This window comes from Diabrotica virgifera, chromosome 5, assembly GCF_917563875.1.
Source record: "Diabrotica virgifera virgifera chromosome 5, PGI_DIABVI_V3a".
In the NCBI taxonomy this organism is placed as follows: Eukaryota; Metazoa; Arthropoda; class Insecta; order Coleoptera; family Chrysomelidae; genus Diabrotica; species Diabrotica virgifera.
The window spans coordinates 74192443-74218501 of record NC_065447.1 but is presented as its reverse complement, the minus strand read 5'-3'; the positions used below and the strand labels follow the sequence as shown (position 1 = coordinate 74218501).

Sequence of the window (26059 nt, the reverse complement as noted above, 5' to 3'; positions counted from 1 at the left end):
CTAAATTAACAATAGCACAAGCAGAGGGAAACAGAGATGCAGAAGAAGTGCTGGCCAAAGTAAACGAAAAAATTGCAATAAGCGTGTTTACTAACGGTTTAAAAAATGACAAGATAAAGACAATTTTGAAAGCCAAGAACTTTAGCACTTTAGCGGAAGCGATAACAAGCGCAAAGAACGAAGAATCGCTAACTCGAACGGAAACTGCAGGAATGTACCACATGAATAAAACATATAGAGGCGGAAGAAGAAATACAACAAACGGATACAAAAATAGTTTTGACAGGAGAAAAGAAGGTAACAAGACATATAATAATAGAAATACAAATGGAAACGAAGTAAGACAATATCATAACAGAGGTAGGTCTCAAAGAAACAGAGGAGCAGGACATGGTCATCGAGGGAGAAATAATAATTGGTCGCAAGGTAGAAACCCCAGCAACAGAAATTCACCAGGAGCATATTTCGCAACAGAGGAGCAGCCCCGCCAAGAGCAGCCACACACAAGCACAATACAAGAAGTAGATTTTTTTCGTGGCCCATCAAATGGAGGCAGATAATTCCACAGCAAGTGGATTAAATTATATTAATGTTTATTACAGAGGAAAACGCAAAAAACTATTAATTGACACTGGCGCAACAGTCAGCGTTTTATTTGAAGAATGTTTAGATAAAAACTACACCGACATAAACAAAACCCGACGTATTAGCTTGCGAGGTGTTACCGGAAAAACTATATATACAAGGGGAACCTTATTGTGTGACCTTGAAATATTAGATAACTCAGAGAAGATAACGTTGACACAGGAATTTGCAGTTATGAAGAGTTTCACAAATAAAGTCGATGGGGTTATTGGTAGCGATTTTTTATACCAATATTTTGCTACAATAGATTACGAATCCTTAAAATTATCGTTACATGTAGAAGGAATGAGAAGAGATTTTAAAATGCTATCTATGGGAGAAATTTATACGATAATAATACCTAGGAGATGTGAAAAATTATTTTTTTTCGAGATCGGGACACACTACGGAGATTTTGTAACTATACCACAGGAGATAGCGGAAGGAATTTTCTCGGCAGGAACAGTCTCAAAACCAGTCGACGGAAAAATACCAATAAGGATATTAAATATCAATGATAGAGAAATAATTGTTAAGAATTTTAGACCGAAGGTCGAAAGATTAGACAAGTTCGACGTTTTCCACATGGGAGAATCAAAACAATCGGTGAGTCGTGCCGAAAGACTTTTGAATATAATAAACACAAAAAATTTATCGCTAGAGGAAAAAAGAGCAATAGAAAAAATATGTGTAAAATATTCCGATGTGTTTTTCTTAGAAAACGATCCATGCACAACGACGGACGTATACAAAGCAAAAATAAAATTGCAAAAAGGAGTATCACCTGCTTATACAAAACCGTATAGATTACCACACGGACAAAAAACGGAAATAAATAGACAAGTAGACAAAATGTTAAAAGACGGGATTATTGAAAATGCAATATCAGAATTCTCATCTCCACTACTTATAGTGCCAAAGAAAAACGATGAAAATGGAAACAAGAAATGGAGAGTTGTGATAGATTACAGACAACTAAACAACAAAATTGAGAATGACAGATTTCCATTACCATGCATAGAAGAAATCCTAGACGCTTTATCAGGAGCAACATATTTTTCACATTTAGATTTATACCAAGGATATTACCAAATAGAACTCGATTCTAAGTCCAGACCGTACACAGCATTCGCAACCGATAGAGGTCAATATCAAATGACACGACTTCCGATGGGGTTAAAGACAAGCCCAGGATGTTTCTCACGAGCCATGACTATGGCAATGTCAGGTTTAAATTATGAAAACATGTTTATATATCTTGATGATTTGATAGTCTTTGGCAACAGTCTACAACAGCATAATCAGAATTTAGTGAAGGTATTAGAGAGACTAAGGAAAGTAAATCTGAAATTAAATCCAATTAAATGCGAGTTTATGAAAAAAGAACTATTATATTTAGGACACAAGATTTCGAATAAAGGTGTAGCACCAGATCCGGAAAAGATCACCGCATTGGAACAATATCCAATACCACAAAATGCAAAAGAAGCAAAAAGATTCGTAGCCTTTGCAAATTATTACAGAAAACATATCAATCATTTTGCAGAAATAGCCGCACCTCTAAATAGACTATCAAGGAAAAATGTAAAATTTGAGTGGACAACAGAATGCCAAAAAGCTTTTGAAAGCCTCAAGACGTCATTATCAAACCCCCCCGTAATGGAATTCCCAGATTTATCGGAGGAGAACACGTTTATTCTACGGACAGATGCATCTGGCATCGCACTAGGAGCAACTTTGTCAAACGGGAATGACAAACCGGTAGCATATGCCAGTAGAACACTTAATAAAGCGGAAATGAATTATCCTACGATAGAAAAAGAATTACTGGCAATAGTATGGAGCATTGCTAAATGGAGACATTACCTTCTACAGAAAGAATTTATTATTTTGACAGACCACCGACCATTGGTGTACCTATTTGGTATGACAAACCCTTCCAGCAGATTAACCAAATTTAGATTGAAGTTAGAAGAATACGACTTTACAATTAAATACGTGAAAGGAGCTGAAAATGTAACAGCTGACGCCTTATCACGAATAGAAGTTACATCAGAAGAACTAAAGCAACTAAATAAGGACTCAGAGAAAAGTATATTAGTGATGACGAGAGCACAAACGAAAAAGCAGGAGGAAATCACCGATTCGAAGAACGAATGGACTGATCAACCAGACGTAGTCGAATTGTTGAAATTCCCGAAAAGTGCGGTAGAGGTAAAACTGATAGACAAGGACGATTGCAAAACAATGAAGCTAGATTCGGCTGAAGAAAATACAAATAGTAGTATATTGTACAATGAAGAAGACGATATTATTTATCTGATTCGAGATTTTCGATCAACGTCTGCACTACGAGCGTCGTTGAGAAACTCGACATATCAAGAACCTCGATCAACGTCTGCGCTACGAGCATCGTTGAGAGCCTTGATTCAAATGTGCGCACAAAAGAATATAAAGGAACTAGTACTAGTAAAGAATAATAAGAATCAGCCAATTATTGAAGAGATAAGAAAGGATCCTAAAATATTTAAAGAAAGAGATATCAAAATATGTATAGTACAAGACAAACAGAATATAGCAGATGAAAAATTAAGAAGAATTATAATTAATGATTTTCACATGTTACCAACAGGAGGGCATGCCGGAATAAATAGAATGTACAAAAATATAAGGAAATATTATTTTTGGAATAGTTTACGAAAAGATATCGAGGAATTTGTGAAGAGATGCGACGATTGTCAAAGACATAAGCATTCTATCATAACCAAACAACCTCTAACTATCACATCGACTGCCACCTGCGCATTCGACACAATATTTATAGATCTAGTAGGACCATTTGAGATGGATGACAGTGGGAATAGATATATATTGACACTGCAATGTGAGCTAAGTAAATACATAGAAGGATATGTAATAAAGAACAAAGAAGCCAAAACAGTAGCCAAGGCATTGGTAGAAAATTTTATTCTGAGGTATGGAGTACCCAGAAAAATAGTCACAGACCAAGGCTCAGAGTTTATGGCAAGAACATTTAAGGAAACATGCTCATTATTGCAAATAGAGAAACTAAACTCAACAGCATATCACCACGAAACAATAGGAGCTTTAGAAAATACTCACAAACATTTAAATGCGTACCTTAGGATACAACTATCAAAATTCCCTACAAATTGGAGTACATGGGTGCAATATTTCTGTTTTTCGTATAACATTTCAGTACACTCAGCAACGGGTTATACTCCGTTCGAATTAGTGTTCGGAAAAATATGTAGACTGCCGACAAATGTTCAAAACGAAATAGAACCCCTGTATAATTTTGACGACTATCCCATGGAACTGAAATACAGACTACAAGTAGCCGCAAAGGAGGCCAGAGAAACACTAACACATACAAAACACAGCAAAAAAAAAATATATGATGCCAAAACGAGTAAAATAACTTATAAACCAGGAGATAAGGTATTAATAAAAAAGGAGCCAAACACAAAACTTAACTGTTTGTTTTCGGGTCCATATACCGTAATTAAAGATGAAACGCCTAACGTAATTATTGAGAAAAAGGGTAAACAAGTAGTCATACATAAGAATAACGTTAAGCTGTATAATATATAAAAAGAATAAGTACTGAAAAGTGTTATAGTGTAAAAGTGTAATAATAGTCCACCATAAGACTTTTACTAGTACTTAAGGTTCAGTGTAAATATTTATATATCTCATTTTTTTTCTTTTCTCATTTTCTTTAATATGTTTGTTTAATTTTCTTATAAAGGAGAGACGTCAGTCAGCATAAATAATATAAAATAGAGATGAAAGGAAATTGTTACTGAAATTCCCTTTCATCTTTTCCCCGCCCAGAGAGATGTGATGGTACACGACAACCCTCACGGAATTTTCCTAATTTATTTGTTATAAGAATAAGGTCAATATTATAGTTGCAATTTGTATAATTTATTACGATAGTAGCAAAGTTCAAAGTATTCAACTCATTCGCAAGACTGCAAACACAGCACACGTCATTATTGAAATACGTATAGCATAACCATATATGGTAATACATATGGGCATTGTTTTTAATATAATAAGATATAAGTGGGAAGGTCGAGGACCTGAGACATTCATTGTTGTATCAGTGTGTTCGCTGAACTCTGCTGGCGCGTGGTCAGGGGATATAGTTACCGAGATATGGGTCACCTTGACCTATCCTAACTATAATGTCGGTCGACGTAGTTGTAACTGTACCTTTAACCTTGTAAGAATAAAGATATGTAGAAAGTTTAAGTTTGTTTGTTCGGGAGTGTCTTCGTCCAGCAACCCCCAACATCACAACAGTTGAGTCCGCGAGTCTTTACCCGTGCGTCATTAATACCTGGCGAGATAAAACACATACTTTTTATCTAGCATCATTCTCTTCCATGCATGAAATTCATGACAAACCAGCTGCCGTTTGTTATTAAGTAACAACACATGTTATTTTTATGAACCATCTAGACTCAGTGCATTGAAAAGAGATAGGTACAAAAAAAGACGATTCGGTATGTTTTCATATTTGAAGCACAATTTGTTTGACGTTTCTGATTTGTTTAATTTTGTGGCTGTCAGTCAGTTGAACTTTTTGCGGTTTTTGTCGAATTTTTGCGTTTTGAAGTTTCTTTATATTACACAAACAGTTGTTTTCACAACTAATTTTATATTGGGCTTTGAAATTTTAAGGTAAATAATTATATTTAGGCAATTAATAGGTGCGTTCGCGGGTACAGTTGACAAATTGTCGCCGACAATTTCTAACCTCATTTAATATAAATAATATCGTTAATAGATAAATAAACAAGGTATATTTACTTTTAATTAATATTAATAACTAATTATTATATTATAATAAGTAAATATACCTTGTATATTTATCTATTAACGATATTAATTATATCATTTTAAAGTGCGCATGCGTTTTGCTGCTAATTTGTCGCCGACTAGTCGTCGACAGGCTCCCGCGAACGCACCTAATATTTAAAACATACAAAGCTAACGTCATTCACACGTAAAGAAATGACTGTGTTTAGATTTCCGTCAAAGTGAATAAAATAACAAAAATAAAATATGTTATTGGATTTTTTTATAAATTGTTTATTTATTTATTAATCAATAATAATAAAATAATTTATTAAACTACTTCAAATGTAGCTGTAATTCTGCGCAAAAATTTTGAAGCAAAACTTACATTTGACATTCTATATATTTGATAACGTCAAATTTTATAATAAAAGCCGTAATCGGAACAGTAGCCACTTTCTGTCAGTTGTTGTTGCGTGAAATAGATTTCCGACTTATTTCGTATGCTTTAAGTGATGACGCACGGGTAAAGACTCGCGGACTCAACTGTATTGTATCAATATCCAAACAGTCATTTCTCAATGTCAGTATTCCTGTTCAAGTTCAACTCTGCTTATTGCTGTCTCCGTTCGAGAGTTTATATTGCAAACTTTTTATTATATTTTTGCGCGATTTCTCTTTAATAACTATGGGTGAACTCCTTCGATACACAGTCTTGGCAATTGTTCCCAGGTATACGAATTTATTATTTTCTTCAATAATGTCACCTTCCATAACGAGTGGCCATAGGACTCGTTAATGAGTGCTTACCTTCATGTAAATTTGATACACGTTTTATTTTGTAGCATCCACTTTGTAACGTAAACTAGCCTATTAATCGAAAGGTTATATAGTATTCTTTTAGAATTCTCTAGAACGGAAAATTTTAAGATCTATCTAGGAACAGCCGGAAAACAACGTATGGCGAAGATGATACATATTTGAATTGTACAATGCATTTAAAGAACCAGATATCATCACATTTATAAAAATTAAAAGACTGAGGTGAATGGGGCACGTAGACGGTATGCAAGATCTAGTCCCCAAGAAAATCATGAAAACGCACTAACGGGAAGAAGACCAAGAGGAAAACCCTGGCTTACGTATATGGAACAGGTAGAACAATACTTCAAAAACCTTAAAAAATCACCAACTGGAAGCGTAAAACTCATGATAGATCGAAATGGCGGAAGATCTTAGAACCGACTAAGACCCACAAAGGATTGCAGTGTTACTGAGGTGTTCCATTGGCTAGTATGTATACATGGTTGAAATACAGTAGAAAGCCAACTAAATATCTTTGAAACAAAAAAGATGCCATTCATGAAATTTTGCATACAAGTACAATGACATACATAACACATCTGACGCCATCTTTTTTGTTACTATTTTGCTTCCTCTTTTACCGGAAATACCCTCAACTTATTTAATTTAAATGGAACATCCTGTATATTTTTGCAGATTTTAAAAGAACTTGGCATTTCTAATTTATACATACCAATATTGGTAGAACAATTTGTTCAAACGAGAAATATCTGGATTCTTGTTTGGCTTACATAGGTGTCAAAGTAAAATAATCTAAAATACCGTAAAAATGTGTCCCCATATGTCCCTAGTGCATTTGGATATACCTAATTGAAAAATGGACACTAGTAGTTACACATGGGTAAATAGTTTCTAGAAGAACAGTAAGCAGAAAATCATGAATCACATGGTAAAAATAATACATCACACGGATATGATTAAACCACATTCAGTGCTAAATATAAAGTTTAATATATACACGTAACAAACCACAGGAGTCCTACAATATTAATGCCGAATACAATACGAATCTCGGATTATTATTTTTTGATTTTGTAAAGGACACCGCACACATATTATGGAAAATACATATAATATATTGTCACCCAAATGAAAGAAAATTTACATAAATAGATTGGTCTCGAAATTACAATTACAATCAATTCATATCAGTGCGCCAACTCTGAATTTTAATTAATAACAGCGTAAATTGTAATTAAAGTTGATCGAAATCACATTTTTGAAGTCTATTAAACGCTAATCCATAAATGCTATTAGCGTTCTATCTAGAGGCTATTGAAAAGAGCTTACCCAGCGTGAGCTAAGCCGATTAGAGGAAGTACGATTGGCCAAATTACACCTATTTTATTATCTATAATAATAATATAAGATAAGAGTAAGCTTATTGCCTTAATCCCTCAGTAAGATTTACGGAGTACCGAATTTCAAAATCTTTTTTCTCTCTTTGACACACGTACATTCCCATTTGATTTTAGATTTATTTATACCAATTTATGTATATACAGCTTTGGGGCCGTCCATTAATCACGTGACGTTTTTTTTGGAATATAATGAAAGAAATGCGAAAAACTTTTTTGTACTAAATTAGTATTATATTTTTACTTAATGTATCATACAGCTCCGATTAAGTTGCTTCTGACAAGAAAACACATATGCCTTAGCTTTTTTCTTTGTACAGAAATACAGTGCCCACCGCTGACATGTCCTTTCCAAAAGTATCTCATGATCCTTTTGCAGGCTAGGGCAATACATGTCATAAATCAATTTGCCGAAGCCTTCATACGTTGGAGTAATTTCGAGAGACCAACGCAGAAGAATTGGAGCAAACGTCTTGCCATCATGCTCTTGAGGTTTTGGAATATATAGACCACTGGACGACTGCGAAATCGGGTAAGGAATGAGGTATAACGAAGCGTTCCGAAAGCATGGATCATATAGAACTCCGCATATGTCCACAGCAAGCGCGATCATCACACTTCGCCACCTGAAGCAAATATTGGCTCCCTCACACATGCTCGGTATATCACTGCTGGGAAGGCAGATCTGGAATAAAACTTTCAGCACTTTTATCTGGTTCAACTTACACGATGACATGTCCGTTAATAACCATATTGCTTCATCAGCCTTATGTATCGCAATATTTTACCACAATCTATCTAAAATCTAAAAGACTATATTAACTATTAATTTTCAGCTCAGTTTTGTGCTATTGTTCGAGGTGTGAAATTTCATAAACAAGGGATCTACCTGTTTTATGGAATAGTTCCTTTTTATGTAAGTACAATTTTGAATAATAGCACCCTCCTGAGCTGAATAATAATAATGAGTCTCTCTTGTGGGAGTTTTCTGTCAGTTCTTCTATCAGGCGCGGCCACCTGCGAATGGGGGATACTTTCTGGGTATTCGTAGCGCCAGTACCCAGAGAGTAGCAGGGATACTTGCCGTGGAACAAAAACTGACACCTGGCAGTAGGTATAAAATGCACACCCATTGATATGGAGAATTATGGTTTATGTTTAGGATCGTTGCCTGGGGATCACCAGGGCACGTCTGGAGCCGGCGCTGGACGTGACAGCATGCGGGACGTCGGTGGCAGGGTGTTGAGGAGGCGGGCCTCTGTCACACAAACAGCTACAGCCCAACAACAAGAACAACAACCACAAGCGAGCCAAACAACAGCAAGAGCTCCACTCGCTGAAGGTGCTGCGCTGGAACATCAGCTGGCGCTCACTCAAGCGGGACGACCGAGGCAGCGCATGAAATGGACTGTGTCCATCAACGAAAGCATTTTGCGCTTCTATTATAAGGTGACCAACCTCGGTCAAGAAACGATCGGCTACAGACAACAGCTGTATGCCGAATTTTGCAGGGAGTACCCAGATATTCAAGTATCGGAGCAAAGAGTATCAGATCAATACCGGGTAATCATAAGAAACAACCTTATCCCAGAGACTAGACGCAATACGATCAAAAGCGAAGTCGAACGGGAGATTAATAACCAAGAGCTAGTTTTAGATCAAGTCCCTAATGAAATCCTTGATGAGCAGATTCCTGAGATTCCCATACCAGAAACTCAACCTGACAATACAAAGCAGGAAAACAACGAGTTGCGCGATAGTCCAGAAAGCGAAATGGCTCGTGCCGTACAAGAGTTTATTGGAACAAATCCACTTAGCAGACCACCGCTACCACGAATAAACTCTTGTAAGAAACTAGGTGCACTGTTACAAATTGTGAATACTGAAGTCCTACCCAATTATGTCGTAGAAGCCCACACATTGGAATATCTGCATATGCTAATCTACTGTGCAGCAACAGCAATTGCCAATGTAATGGGCGTTAAGATCAGAACACGACGAGGTACTAATAACGGAAGGACTGGTAACAGAATTGCACCCTGGGAAAAAAGACTTCTCGGAAAAATTGAATTACTGCGTAGGGATATTGGTCAAGTCACAGAATATATAAGAGGTGTAACAAGTAGAAAAGTCATTAAGAGAGCTGAAGAAATAATGCGGAGCACTGCAAGACACTCGAGATACGATCCAGAAAATAACACAGCTCAACAGTGTCTGGATACATTAAAACAAAAACTCTCCGTCTATTCAGGACGATTAAGAAGGTATAAAGTTAGTAACAACCGAAAATGTGACAATGCACTTTTTGAGAACTCTGAGAAGGCGTTTTACCGAAAACTCAATTCCACCGTAGAAAGTGTCGACAAGTCTTAGAAGCCAAGCCAAGAAGAAATTCATGAGTTTTGGGGAAATCAACTTTCCACACCAGCTGCTCTTAACAACAATGCTGGCTGGATAGAAGATACGACGCACAACTGTCACCACTACGTCACTGCTAACTACGAACCATTCACGACTGAAGAAGTCTCAAATGTCATCAAAGAGCTTCATAACTGGAAATCTCCTGGACCAGATGGAGTTCAGAACTTTTGGCTTAAAAAGTTTTGGAGTATTCATGAGTGCTTATCAACATTAATTAATCATGTTATTTTTAATCCGCAGGAATTACCATCATTTCTAACTCAGGGAACTACTTATTTAATACCCAAGGATCAAAATAACACCCAAGATCCATCCAAGTACCGCCCAATTACTTGTCTTCCAACTTTGTATAAATTGGTCACATCCTGTGTAACCCGGCGTATCTACCAACACTGTGCTCTAAACAATATCATAGAGCCTCAACAGAAAGGATGCGCTAAGGGTTCCATGGGTTGCAAAGAACAGCTTATCATCGACTCGGTCATTTCTAACCAGGCATTCACTAAAAAAAGGAACCTTTTTACTGCTTTTATTGACTATAAAAAGGCCTTTCATTCAGTACCGCATGAATGGCTAATAGATATATTGAAAATATTCAAAGTCGATGATAACCTTTTTAAGGCATATAATGAGAGATTGGAAGACTAAAATTCACCTCCAAATACCTGGTGAAAACAATATCGAAACCGAAAATATCGCAATCAACCGGGGCCTGTTTCAAGGAGACTCGTCGAGTCCACTGTGGTTCTGTTTAGCTTTGAACCCCCTTTCCCAACTATTAAACTCCACTGACTCAGGTTTTAGCATTAAAAGCAATAATACTGTAGTAGCGAAGCTCAATCATCTGTTGTATATGGATGATTTGAAATTAATGGCTTCCACTCGAGAACACCTAGAAGAGATGCTAAAAACTGTAGAAACATTCTCTAATGATATTAGTATGCAGTTCGGTCTAGACAAGTGCCGTGTTTTGAATATAGTCAGAGGAAAGGTACAGCCCGGTGGATTCGATATGCAAAATGGCCAGAACATCGAGGCCATGGGCGATAACGATATGTACAAATATCTTGGAGTAAAGCAGGCGCGGAAAATTGACCATAAGCAAATGAAAACTGAGATAACAACTGAGTTTATAAGAAGGGTAAAACAACTGCTTCGTTCACAGCTTAACAGTAAAAATTTGTTTAAGGCACTGAACACCTACGCTTGTTCCGCGCTTAGCTATTCATTTGGTATTGTTAAGTGGACAAAAACGGATATAGAAAATCTTCAGCGAAAAGTACGAACACACCTCACAAAGTCACAAAACACCACCCTAAAAGTGCAGTAGAACGAACGACATTACCCCGGTATTTAGGAGGAAGAGGACTTATGGATATAGGTGAGCAATTAGATAAACAGATTGCTAATTTAAGAACTTATTTTCAGATACAGGCTGAGACATCTACTCTACACCGCGCAATTTGCGCAGTAGATGACACAACACCGATCAAACTGAGGGAACCAGAAATGCGCATAAACCACCTTACTAAGGACGAAAAACTGCGCACCTGGATGGGTAAACCTCTGCACGGGCGACATCCCAATGAGGTTAGCCAAGACTATGTCGACAATACAGCGTCGAACTGTTGGTTTACATCAGGAAAGATGTTCCCTGAAACGGAGGGTTCATTACTGGCCATTCAGGATCAGGTTATACCAACCAGAAATTACTTGAAATATATCGTCAAAGACCCTCAGGTTCAAAACTACAGATGCCGATATGGATGTCAAGCCCAAGAAACCATCCAACATATTACAGGGGGCTGCCAGGCATTTGCTGCAACTGAATACAAGGAACGGCATGACGCAGTGGGAAAAATCCTTCATCAAGAGATAGCTAACAAGCTGGGACTTCTCCAAACGGACCATCTCCCATATTATCAATACGTTCCTGAGAGTATGCTTGAGGATGGCAACTACAAGCTATACTGGGACCGCAGTGTGCTCACAGACCAAACAGTGGCACATAATAGACCAGATCTCGTACTAGTTAATAAATTAACAAGACAAACAACACTAATTGATGTGGCGATACCTAACAACAATAATCTACAGGTCCGTGAACTTAGCCCGAAAAAGTCGGGAAAAAAAAATGCGATTAAAGCCATTCGTTTGTCCATTGATTGTCCACGTTTGTCCACCATTTTATTTCGTTAGTCCACCCATCAATTCTTTTTTATAAACAAAAATTTTTTTTCGGGCTAACTTCACAAATCCACAAATTTTCGAAAATTTAAAAAAACTCTTGCTATATTGTTTGTCCATCGTTTGTCCATGTTTGTCCACCACATAATTTTTTTTGTCCACCCTCTGAAACAACTGTTAATTGTAATTTTTTTTTATTTCTTAATTCGGGCTAACTTCACGTTCTCTTATATGGGCATTTAAACGTTAATTCGGGTGTAGAATCACAACTAAGCGTTTGTCCACCCCTTTGCAGCATTTGTCCAACCCCTTAAAGTGCGAAACAACCCCCCTGTTAATTGTAATTATTTTTTTATTTCTTAATTTGGGCTAATTTCACGTCCGTTTAAACGTGTATTTTAAAGTTAAATCGGGTGAAGAATCACAACTACCCGTTTGTCCACCCCTTCGCAGCGTTTGTCCTGCCCCTTTAAGTGCGAAACAACCCCCTCGTTAATTGTAATTATTTTTTTAATTCTTAATTCGGGGTAACTTCAAGTTCTCTTAAATAGGTATTTAAACGTTAATTCGGGTGCAGAATCACAACTACCCGTTTGTCCACTCCTTCGCAGCGTTTGTCCAACCCCTTAAAGTGCGAAACAACCCCCTCGTCAATTGTAATTATTTTTTTATTTCTTTATTCGGGCTAACTTCACGTTCTCTTAAATGGGCATTTAAACGTTAATTCGGGTGCAGAATCACAACTAAGCGTTTGTCCACCCCTTTGCAGCGTTTGTCCAACCCCTTAAAGTGCGAAACAACCCCCCTGTTAATTGTAATTATTTTTTTATTTCTTAATTCAAGCTAACTTCACGTCCGTTTAAACGTGTATTTTAAAGTTAATTCGGGTAAAGAATCACAACTACCCGTTTGTCCACCCCTTCGCAGCGTTTGTCCAGCCCCTTAAAGTGCGAAACAACCCCCTCGTTAATTGTATAACCTAATTATTTTTTTAATTCTTAGTTCGGGCTAACTTCAAATTCTCTTAAATAGGTATTTAAACGTTAATTCGGGTGCAGACTCACAACTACCCGTTTGTCCACCCCTTCGCAGCGTTTGTCCAACCCCTTAAAGTGCGAAACAACCCCCTCGTTAATTGTATAACCTAATTATTTTTTTAATTCTTAATTCGGGCTAACTTCAAATTCTCTTAAATAGGTATTTAAACGTTAATTCGGGTGCAGAATCACAACTACCCGTTTGTCCACTCCTTCGCACCGTTTGTCCAACCCCTTAAAGTGCGAAACAACCCCCTCGTCAATTGTAATTATTTTTTTATTTCTTTATTCGGGCTAACTTCACGTTCTCTTAAATGGGCATTTAAACGTTAATTCGGGTGCAGAATCACAACTAAGCGTTTGTCCACCCCTTTGCAGCGTTTGTCCAACCCCTTAAAGTGCGAAACAACCCCCCTGTTAATTGTAATTATTTTTTTATTTCTTAATTCAGGCTAACTTCACGTCCGTTTAAACGTGTATTTTAAAGTTAATTCGGGTGAAGAATCACAACTACCCGTTTGTCCACCCCTTCGCAGCGTTTGTCCAGCCCCTTAAAGAGCGAAACAACCCCCTCGTTAATTGTATAACCTAATTATTTTTTTAATTCTTAATTCGGGCTAACTTCACGTTCTCTTAAATGGGCATTTAAACGTTAATTCGGGTGCAGAATCACAACTACCCGTTTGTCCATCCCTTCGCAGCGTTTGTTCAACCCCTTAAAGTGCGAAACAACAACCCTGTTAATTGTAATTATTTTTTTATTTCTTAATTCGGGCTAGCTTCAGGTTCCCTTAAATGGGCATTTAAGCGTTAATTCGGGTGCAGAATCACAACTACTCGTTTGTCCACCCCTTCGCAGCGTTTGTCCAACCCCTTAGAGTGCGAAACAACCCCCCTGTTAATTGTAATTATTTTTTTATTTCTTAGTTCGGGCTAGCTTCAGGTTCCCTTAAATGGGCATTTAAGCGTTAATTCGGGTGCAGAATCACAACTACTTGTTTGTCCACCCCTTCGCAGCGTTTGTCCAACCCCTTAAAGTGCGAAACAACCCCCCTGTTAATTGTAATTATTTTTTATTTCTTAAGTCGGGCTTACTTCACGTCCGTTTAAACGCGTATTTTAAAGTTATTTCGGGTGCAGAATCACAACTACCCGTTTGTCCACCCCTACGCAGCGTTTGTCCAACCCCTTAAAGTGCGAAGCAACCCCCTCGTTAATTGTAATTTTTTTTTATTTCTTTATTCGGGCTAACTTCACGTTCTCTTAAATGGGCATTTAAACGTTAATTAGGGTGCAGAATCACAACTACCCGTTTGTCCACCCCTTCGCAGCGTTAGTCCAACCCCTTAAAGTGCGAAACAACCCCCCTGTTAATTGTAATTATTTTTTTATTTCTTAATTCGGGCTAGCTTCAGGTTCCCTTACATGGGCATTTAAGCGTTAATTCGGGTGCAGAATCACAACTACTCGTTTGTCCACCCCTTCGCAGCGTTTGTCCAACCCCTTAAAGTGCGAAACAACCCCCTCGTTAATTGTAATTATTTTTTTATTTCTTTATTCGGGCTAGCTTCACGTTCTCTTAAATGGGCATTTAAACGTTAATTCGGGTGCAGAATCACAACTACCCGTTTGTCCACCCCTTCGCAGCGTTTGTCCAACCCCTTAAAGTGCGAAACAACCCCCCTGTTAATTGCAATTATTTTTTTATTTCTTAATTCGGGCTAGCTTCACGTTCCCTTAAATGGGCATTTAAACGTTAATTCGGGTGCAGAATCACAACTACCCGTTTGTCCACCCCTTCGAAGCGTTTTTCCAACCCCTTAAAGTGCGAAACAACCCCCCTGTTAATTGTAATTATTTTTTTATTTCTTAATTCGGGCTAGCTTCACGTTCCCTTAAATGGGCATTTAAAAGCTAGCACGAATTAAGAAATAAAAAAATATTTACAAATGACGAGGGGGCTGTATCGCACTTTAAGGGGTTGGACAAACGGGTAGTTGTGATTCTGCACCCGAATTAACGTTTAAATACCTATTTAAGAAAACTTGAATTTAGTCCGAATTAAGAATTAAAAAAATAATTACAATTAACGAGGGGGTTGTTTCGCACTTTAAGGGGCTGGAAAAACGCTGCGAAGGGGTGGACAAATGCTTAGTTGTGATTCTGCACCCGAATTAACGTTTAAATGCCCATTTAAGAGAACGTGAAGTTAGCCCGAATAAAGAAATAAAAAAATAATTACAATTAACTAGGGGGTTGTTTCGCACTTTCAGGGGCTGGACAAACGCTGCGAAGGGGTGGACAAACGGGTAGTTGTGATTCTTCACCCGAATTAACTTTAAAATACGCGTTTAAACGGACGTGAAGTTAGACCGAATTAAGAAATAAAAAAATAATTACAATTAACAGGGGGGCTGTTTCGCACTTTAAGGGGTTGGACAAACGCTGCGAAGGGGTGGACAAACGGGTAGTTGTGATTCTGCACTTGAATTAACGTTTAAATGCCCATTTAAGGGAACGTAAAGCTAGCCCGAATTAAGAAATAAAAAAATAATTACAATTAACAGGGGGGTTGTTTCGCACTTTAAGTGGTTGGACAAACGCTGCGAAGGGGTGGACAAACGGGTAGTTGTGATTCTGCACCCGAATTAACGTTTAAATGCCCATTTAAGGGAACGTAAAGCTAGCCCGAATTAAGAAATAAAAAAATAATTACAATTAACAGGGGGTTGTTTCAGAGGGTGGACAAAAAAAATTATGTGGTGGACAAACATGGACAAACGATGGACAAACAATATAGCAAGAGTTTTTTTAAATTTTCGAAAATTTGTGGATTTGTGAAGTTAGCCCGAAAAAAAATTTTTGTTTATAAAAAAGAATTGATGGGTGGACTAACGAAATAAAATGGTGGACAAACGAATGGCATCAATCGCATTTTTTTTCCCGACTTTTTCGGGCTAACTTCACGGAGCTATAATCTACGTAGTAAATTTACTGAAAAGATCGCCAAGTATAGAGATCTGGAAATTCAAATACGGAGACAATGGAGAATGCAAAGTACCCAGACGATACCTATTGTTATGTCTACTACTGGAGTCATTCCGAAGACCCTCCTCGAAAGCATAAAAAAGCTGGGTCTCAATGAACATATTTATAAGACCATGCAAAAAGCTGTACTACTTGCGACGGCCAGAAGTGTAAGAAAATTTTTGGAAGATACACCTGCACTCCAAGTCACCTAGGGCTCGATAACACGGAAATAGTCCCACCAGAGTTCAATCCTTTTGATACCGTAGGTATCTGGGATGAGTCAATTTTCCCCTCAGAGGGAGTGTGAGCCGTATGGCTAAATCTGGATGAGTCTCTTGTAAAGATTGTAGGAATTTACATAATATGCTGATGATCTGAGCGCTCGTACTGGTCGAAAACTTAAATAACATTCTGGAATAATTTGAAAAACAATTTCGTTGACCTTGATTTTTTAGCTGTTTTATAAGTATTTGGGCATGCTGATTCCAAAACTAATTAGTTTTTATTTTTATTACGTCTTCTCTATCGCGTATTCAAAGTTTTTTCTTTACCACACAATCTAGCATGGACCACAGGAAGCACTATTGATCCCCTATTGGCTAACACTAACCTTCTCCCATAGGTAAAATTTGATCAGCAAGAGTTGAATGATTTAGTACGAAATTTAGGGCTATTCAAAAAAAGCCTCAGAGGTCTTAGCATTAAGACTGCGTGACAGAAACTTACTTAAAAAGGGTCCTAAGGTAACCTATGTTCGATCAACAGAAAATTCGTTTCTACAATACTTTTGAAGCGATAGTGGATTTGTGTATTGCCATAATGTACAAGGTTTAATGGAAGAGTTGGGAATTTCAGCCTATAATAGAACTGAATGACGACTGTTTATCGATAGCTCGAAGCGGAGTTTGAAGTGTCTGTGCTCCACAACGGAAATTTATTTGGTTCAGCCCCCAGTTCGTTTGAGTGAAAAGTATGACGATATAAAGAGAATTAGTGATCTGTTGCAATATCACATGCACCAATGGATAATGTGTGTCCATCTTAAAATTATTTGCTTTCTCCTTGGACATCAACGTACATATACGTGGTACCCTTGTTTTTCTGTATGTGGGACAGCAGACACCATGAGAAACATTGGTTATAGTTGTTCCATTATATCTTTGCACAAACGTCATGATTCATTTGCAAACAAGTTAAATCAAAACATTCAGTTTAACGTAATAATTAGGAAATGGCTATTATCGGTGGAAGTATTTTATAAAGTTATATTGTACATTTATATTTAACTATGTTATAATATATTTAACACAATATAACTTTATAAAAAAACACAATATAAGTTATAAATTACAATAAACACAACAAACGCGCTAGTGTCACTGTCACTGAAAATGATAAACGTCAAAATTCATAGTAAACAAGGTATCAAAGACATGCCGTATTTTTTATCCTTGTTTAACTTATTGTAGTTTATATGTAGAAGGGGTGTAATTTTGTGATGCTAGTTTTTGTGAGTAAAAAATAGACCTATACTCTGTCCGCAATTTCTTAAGAGCTCAGTACAGACACGTACAAGTTTAACCCTCATTAGTGGGCTTAAATACAGAGAGGGTAGGCAAAATGATTTATAATAACGGAATCCAACCTAAAACAGGCAGTTTAAGATGTTTTCGACTAACCCACCTTGTATCTGAAGGAATACAATAGACCTGTAAAAGTTAAATCGGATTATGTAGGTATATTTTGGGTGCAGATGATTGACCAGGGCCGTAGAGTATATAATTAAAACATTTTTTATTTAAACTAAATAAATATATTTTTTAAACGGTAACTACGTATATATATATAGTAGGTAAATTGTATTTTTGTTTTAATAAAATTTCTATATTTTATTCAAAAATAAACAATTCAAAAATAAAAAGTTACTTGCAATTTGTAAAACATATGTACATTTATTTAATTAATACCTATTTTTAAATTATACAAATTAGTCCAATCATTTGGTAGTTTTACCTGGAAAGTTTTCCGGGAGTTTTGAAAATTGGTAATTTAATGGATTTCGGTACCTTATATGCTACCTTGTATCCTTGCAACCTTGTATCTCCGCCGCCATGTTTAAAAAATGGCGCCTAATAACAGTGTTTTGGGAATATCTTCTTTTTGACGCATTTTACGAAAAAACATTTATGTAAAAAATTAAACTAGAAAAAATTTCCCACAATTTACATAATTCTAATTTTTTCATCAAATTAATCGTATTTGGCGTACGAGCGCTGCAAAATATATTTCAATAGACGTTTTGAAAAAAAAACTCATTGGTAGAGTAAGCGGCGCGTTTTTTTTATTGTGGTTTCCCCTGTAGGCCTAATCCACATATGATGTATTTATTAATTTAGAAATTTAGAGCAATCTCCTTCGTTTTGCAGTTCCTGATATACCAGGAACGACTTCGTCCTAAGCATCGATCGAGATATCGCAGACCGAAATTTAGTAGGACATTTTTTCTAGTTTCATTTTGTGCATAAATGATTTTTTCGTAAAATGCGTCGGAAAGGATGTCTGTTATTTGGCGCCACATTTTCAATATGGCGGCGCGAGCGGCGGAGATACGACGTAGCAAAGTTGAAATTCAAAAAGAGCATAAAATCCACAAAATAACCAATTTTTAAAACTCCCGGAAAACTTTCCAGGTAACTCACTTTTTTTTTCGACTATATGACTAAACTAAATTAGGATTACAAAACTATTCAAATTCAAAATAAACAGGATCATCTTCGGAATCCGAGTCGTCTTGCAGGTTAATAATTATCGGTTGTATCTCTACAGTCGCATCAATTATGTTGTCAAGATCCCACATTTTTTGTTCTTCTTCCATTACATGTCTTACTGCATCTCGCCAGTTTTGTTCTGTAATATGTCCTAAAGACTCATATAACAATTCACGCACAGCTTGTATTTTATATGATGTATTTTTTTCTAGCCACATAACCTTTCATTTTGGGCCCAAATGAGTTTAATTGGATTTATTTCACAGTGGTAGGGTGGAAGTCTAAGGACTGTGATGTTTCGCCTTTCCGCCATTTTGTCAACTACATATTTCTTGTACTTAGATTTGTGTTGCCGGGCAATTTTTAAAAGTTCCGCTTTAACCATTCCATCTTCGTAAGTCAGAGACTTATTCCTCAGGCAGTCAAGGACATCTTGTTTCTTCCACGCAGTCGTTGGAAGTCTTTCTACTAGTCTTGAATGATAAGGTGCATTGTCTAATACTATAATTGAATTTGGTGGTATATGTTCAATCATCTGCTCAAAATACTCTTCGAAAACATCAGCTGTCATCTCCTCGTGATAATCTTTTGTGCTTTTGGATTGAAATTCCAACGAACCGTCCCTAAGAAATCCTTTTTCACTGCCAAGGTGAGAAATTATTAATCTACTATCTTTACCAGAGGGTGGGGAAATACTAGTAGACCAACCTTCTATAAACGCTTGCCTGGAGCTTAATATATTTTTATCTGACCAAATTTTTGTTAGAGTATGACCTGCATTTACCCAAGTTTCGTCCTGATAGTAGATTGGCCTTCCTTCAGCCCGGAATTTTCGTATGGATCTTAGATAATGTCTTCTCCAACATATTATCTCTTCGCGGTCAATCAAAACTGATTTTCGGTCTGATTTCTCCCACCGGAAATTTAATTCTTTTAAAACTTCCCACAGTTTGGTTCGTCCGATATTAGGCAAATCAGGATCGTCTTTAACTTCTTGTAAAATTTTGTTAAGGTTGGGTATTTCCTTTTTGAAAAAAAATCCGTGAATTTTCCTTCGAATAATATTTTTGGCAAATTCATTAATTTCAACAGGCTTTTTCCCCTCTTCAAGTGTTCATTTGTGTTTAGGTTAGTTATACCTTGTTTTTTTCTTTCTGATAGGAACCTATATATTGTTAACGCTGCTACGAGCGTCGTGTTGGCACAACTCTCGATTATGTTCCGAACAGTGTTTGTGGGATTCTGAAAAACCAGAGCATCGTGAACGTTCAGAACAATAGTCTTCTCTCTTGGTGAATAGACAGACTTACTGACTGTACGCAATAGCACCGGTGTAAAACTTGATGACGTTGATGATGATGAAGCCATCGCAAGCAATAACAAAAACAAGCACGAACGAAAGGTAAGTATATGTTTGTAGGAATATGGAAAAAAGAATGTGTGTGTACTTTGTACGTACGTATTATATAATTTCAACGAAATAAATAATATACTTAACAGGTTAGTTGTATTTTATTTAAGTATTAAACTAACTTTCTTACCTACCACTTTCAAAATTTTTTTATTAAAACAACCAAAAATTAAAAAAAAATATGAATCATCCGGGACCTCTCGATCTCTGGTTCAATGCTCTACTAACCAAGCTATCGAGCCCCTTGTAAGTAACCAGTAACGTCTCGGATATAATTACACAACACGGTGACAAATAGATCAAGTGAAGTATAAAAATGTTATACCTAGATATTTTATTATCTTACTACCGACGAAGACAAATCCAAAGACACAAAAATTATAATAAATAATACATTTACTAAAAACACTAATATATTCTTTTAATGACTTATTTGCGCTGATATATACATACCTATCTTGAAAGATTAGCAACGAACTACATACTGTCTGTATGCGCCTGCGCCAGGGAATTAAAAAATTTCACTCACGATCGTAAAGAAGTATAACTTCAAAAACACTACTCACGCGCTGCACAAAATTCGCAAAAGAAATTAATATTCGATTAAATGCGGTCAAAAACGTACTAAACAAAAAAATTGTTTTCGTTCCTAATAACACCCTTTCAATTCAAGTTTCGAATATGTTTCGAATATAAACTAAGAGGCGAGGCCAAAGCGCCAAAGACGGTATCTCTATACCTTTCTTCAGCTTCAGGTATGAATTCCAAAGGTATTGCATATTATTGTACTTGTACAGAAGTCAAAATTTTAAGTTTCTTCATAAGTCACGTCTTAATATTAAATAATGTACATTGAAGGTTTAGTATTGAAATATGCAAAGAGATCTCTAAAGATAATCTTATTTACAAAATTTGTAACGGTTAAATTATCAAACATTAGCGTTGAACGTTTTAATTTTTTTTTTGCTAAGTAAATAATTATTAAAAACGTTATTTTATTCAAAATAGAATATTGATAAACATTTTGATTTTAAACACATTAATAAATACCTCAGGAACCTCCGCCTATGATTTTACGACACTTACGGCCGTTTTATGGCATTGACCCTCATTTCGTGCTCTTAACAAATTGCGAACGGAATATAGTATAAAAAGTAATTCGTGAATAATTTCATGCATGTGCAAATATATAATGGAAGAACTATACAGTCGAATTGGCTGCCAAATCTGACCTGAAACCTGGTGATCCAAACATTGTACATCAACCATTTTTTGCCCAAAAAGAAGCAATATACATATTTCCACCTTTACATATAAAATTGGGTCTAATGAATCAATTCGTTCAAACTTTGCCAATTTAAGGAGACTGTTTCACGTTTTAAAATGAATCTGCGTAGTTCAGAAATCTACAAGAATCAAGAAACTTGCCTTTTAAATTTAATGACTTCAGATACATGCAATCGCTCCGTTCTCATTTACTCATAGTCCAAGGTAATAAGGTTTTTTCCATGACACTTCAACAGCCAGGGTACTGAAGCGTTTTTTCGATAGGTAATACCTATAAGAACAAATTGTAACTATTTCCTGCGCAGGATCTGGCTGCCATTTTTATTTATAAACAATTTAGTGTCAAAAAACGGCATTTTTTCCTTTTTTATCAAATCATTGGACAACAGAGAAACTTATGGTTTTTTTTAGTATAAACATCTTCGAGAGAATGGAAAAACCTTTAACATGACGTATTATATAGGTTGATATACTCATTTATTCTTAATATAATTGTGAAAAAGGGCCGAAACTGCAAACAAAAATAATTTCGCAATAACTATTGTAAAAATTAATCTGCATCTTTGAAATTTTTGTGAAGTGAGGGTTTTTTGGTGCTTAATATTATTGTGACAAAAATTTCAAAGCGATTCATTCAATTGTTTAAATTTTATTCAAATTGTTTATCCCAGAGAACTTTTTTTTGCAATAAGTCAGAAAAAAATGTACCATTTTACAGGTGTCAAATGAAAGAGCATGACTAAACTTTCAAATTGGTTTAGAAAAAGTGAATAAAAAGTGCATTTATTAGTAACAAATAATTATGCAAAAATATCGTCAATTTTTCCTTATAAACTTTTTATTTTTTTATATAATAAATTATGTATATTTATTACCATTTTTTAGCAATCGTTATAAACATAACATTACTTTGTAGTTGTGCACCTAAAACATGGTAAAAAAATAAATTTTTTTTTGAAAAAATTTATTCAAAAAGTTTATAAGTAAGGAAAAATTGACTGATTTTTTATTCACTTTTTTAAATCAATTTGAAAGTTTAGCTAATGCTCTTTCATTTGACACCTGTAGAATGGTTCTAATATTATTTTTTTCTGACTTAAGTTATTGCAAAAAAAGCTCTTTGGGTTAAACAATTTGAATAAAATTTAAACAATTGAATGAATCGCTTTGAAATTTATGCCACATATTAAACACCAAAGAACCCTCATTTTACAAAAATTTCAAAGCTGTAGACTAATTTTTATAATAGTGATTGCGAAATTAATTTTTGTGCAATTTTGACCTTTTTTCGCTATTATATTAACAATAAATGAGTATATCAATCTCTGTAATACATCATTTTAAAGGTTTTTCCATGTTCTCGAAGATGTTTGTACTAGAAAAACCATAAGTTTCACTGTTTTCAAATAATTTGATAAAAAAGGAAAATCCGCTGTTTTTTGACACTAAATTGTTTATAAATAAAAATAGAGACCAGATCCTACGCAGGACATAGTTACAATTTGTTCTTATAGGTATTACCTGTCGAAAAAACGCTTCAGTACCCTGGCTGTTGAAGTGTCACAAACAGGGTATATTTTTGCCCTATTACCATGGCCTATCATAATAATAGATAAATTCGTTACTTGTTTAAACATTTCCAGTCTCAACTCCTTTAAAAGACCTCGGTGTTTGAATTTCCGGGTAATTTGTGAATTACGAATTTGATGAACGGACGTGACAACGGTAACGCTTGATTTCGAAAATATCCGGGAGACAATAAAGATGTACCTCGTTTTTTCTGCAAGGAGTGTTGTAGTAGTTGACCCTTATAAAGGTTGAATATTTCACAATAATTACCACGTACAAACAAGACCAAGAAAGGGGCGACCCAATAAGTTTTGGTAGCAGAAAAATATCGTGGCTTAAAATGGATTGATATAAAATAAATTGGTGTGCTAACAATAAAACACTGAAAACTTTTGTTTTCAACACTCACAAAAAATATATCACAATTTATTGTCACTACAGGTGTTTTGGCAGAGTGCCTTTCTCAGGTGATGTATTTTTACTATGCTTACACTTTATAGTCTTTAGATGAATAACTTAAGGAGGAGAGAGCTATTTGTCTTCAGTTGGTCATTTAGGATTAATTTGTCAATTTCCATAATATATTCTTATAAAGATATTTTAAGGTCTTAGTTTTTAATAAGAAGAATTTGAAATTAGTCATTAAAAGCTTGATTATGGTCGTGGAGGCCTAGAAGTGCGTACATAGAATCTGTTTTTCTATTATTGAAAGCCCTTTTGTGTTCTGCTATACCTTTATTAAAGGTTCTACCAGTTTGACCGATGTAAGTTTTTGGGTAGTCATCACAGGAAAGTTTGTATACAACACTGTGTGAGTGTTTCTTCTTTGACTCTTGTCATTCTTAGGCTCGATGCACATTTGCGTTTCTTCAAGCTGCTTGTTTTCAAGCCAAGTTTCCGGTCAACACACATTTGAGCGGTTTCTCGGGGTCAATACACGCCAGAAATTAACAGCTCTGTATCTACGTTGAAATCCATCGCGCGGGTAACGTGTACTCATTGATTGCGACTGCCAAACTGCATGAATTGTTTTCAAGCCGCGTGCACGTAGCCGCCTAGCAGAAACTGACGTGCTCTCGGTCCACACGGCTTGCAAGTCACTTGCAAGCAGCTTCTAGAGTGTGCAGTGAATAAATTCAACTCACGTAGTGCTGAACCGCCAGCGATCGCACGCAGCTTGCTTGCAGCGTGCATGCAGCTTGAAAAGACGCAAATGTGAATCGAGCCTTAGGGCCGGTTGTTCGAACGCTAATCAACAATGATCACTATCAAATATTTAATTACTGTCACAACTGTCAATGTCAACTTTGGTTGGGTTGCTGAAAACGTAATTAATTATAATTATGAGATTAGTTAATCAATTAACATAACAATTATTAACATAATTGCTTAACTAATTTCATAATTGTAATCAATAATTATGTTTTCAGCAACCCAATCAAAGTTGACATTGACAGTTGTGACAGTAATTAAATATTTGATAATGATCATTTTTGATTAACGTTCGAACAACCGGCCCTTAATGTTCTAATGTTCGTGTTAACCAAAACTGCATAAGAAAGCCCTGAAATTATTATTTCTACTACACCAGAGAAAAACACAGTACCAAACACATAAAAATAAATGGATAACACCAGCTTCCAGAAAAAACGACTAACGCAAATATATTAATAACAAGAGCCAAAAAGAAAAGAACTTAGCGCAGTTTCACACACTAAGGGTAAGAACATAACAAGTAAGTCGAGGTGGAGGTGGATGTGGAGGTCGCGGTCGATGTCGATATCCATGTAAAACAAACACATTGTACTAAATGAAAAAGAACAGAGCAAGTAAGTCGCGGTGGAGGTTTAGCGCGATGCCATCTAGGAGGTTTACATCGATGCTTTTGAAAATAAAATGAGTTTATTTTACACGGATGTTTACTGCACGGCCTACAAGGATGCTTTTCTGTGATTGGTCCGTTCGAAGCCAAGTTGTCATTATTTGCGCTATCTGAGTTGATACTTTTTATAATAAAATCCCTTTTTTGTATTCAGTTTATTTTTGAATTTCTAAAGTAACTAAGACACAACATCGCAAAAGCACAGTCTTTTTGTCATTCAAATTTCACTAAACTACTTAACTTGATAGTGGTTCTAGCTCGACTGACAGCGCAGGTGACCTCCTTGCTATGTGCTGTCGACATCGACCGCGACCTAACTAGTGGCATCTACCGCGACCTACACATCCACCTCGACTTACTTGTTATGTTCTTACCCTAAGGGTAAGAACAGAACAAGTGGGTCGAGGTGGATGTGTAGGTCGCGGTGGATGCTACTAGTTAAGTCGCGGTCGATATCGACAGCACATAGCAAGGAGATCACCTGCGCTGTCAGTCGAGCTAGAACCACTATCAAGTGAAGTAGTTAATGAAATTTGAATGACAAAAAGACTGTGCTTTTACGATGTTGTGTCAGTCAAGTGATGATAGTAATGAAATGTCAGCTGTAAATAATCAGATCCTCCTTCATATTTCAAAAATTTACTGAATTTAATTACTTTACAAATTCAAAAATAAACTCAATATAAAAAAGGGACTATATAAAAAGTATCAACTGAGATAGCGCAGGTAATGACAACTTGGCTTCGAACGGACCAATCACAGCGAAGCATCCTTGTAGGCCGCGCAGTAGA

The 26059-nt window shown here is 36.1% G+C and overlaps 2 protein-coding genes across 29 annotated transcripts in view; one reads left to right on the top strand and one right to left on the bottom strand.

Annotated features, from left to right (window-relative positions):
* Positions 1-26059, top strand: part of LOC114331372 (heterogeneous nuclear ribonucleoprotein Q) — a 282730-nt gene that overhangs the window by 87568 nt on the left and 169103 nt on the right. The gene's annotated exons all lie outside the window — the stretch shown is intronic.
* On the bottom strand, positions 19328-21799 carry LOC126885381 (uncharacterized). Its single transcript, XM_050651942.1, has 2 exons — positions 21763-21799; positions 19328-20223 (listed from the first exon to the last, which is right to left on the bottom strand). Exons 1-2 carry the CDS (start codon positions 21797-21799, stop codon positions 19328-19330), a joined length of 933 nt encoding a protein of 310 aa, XP_050507899.1.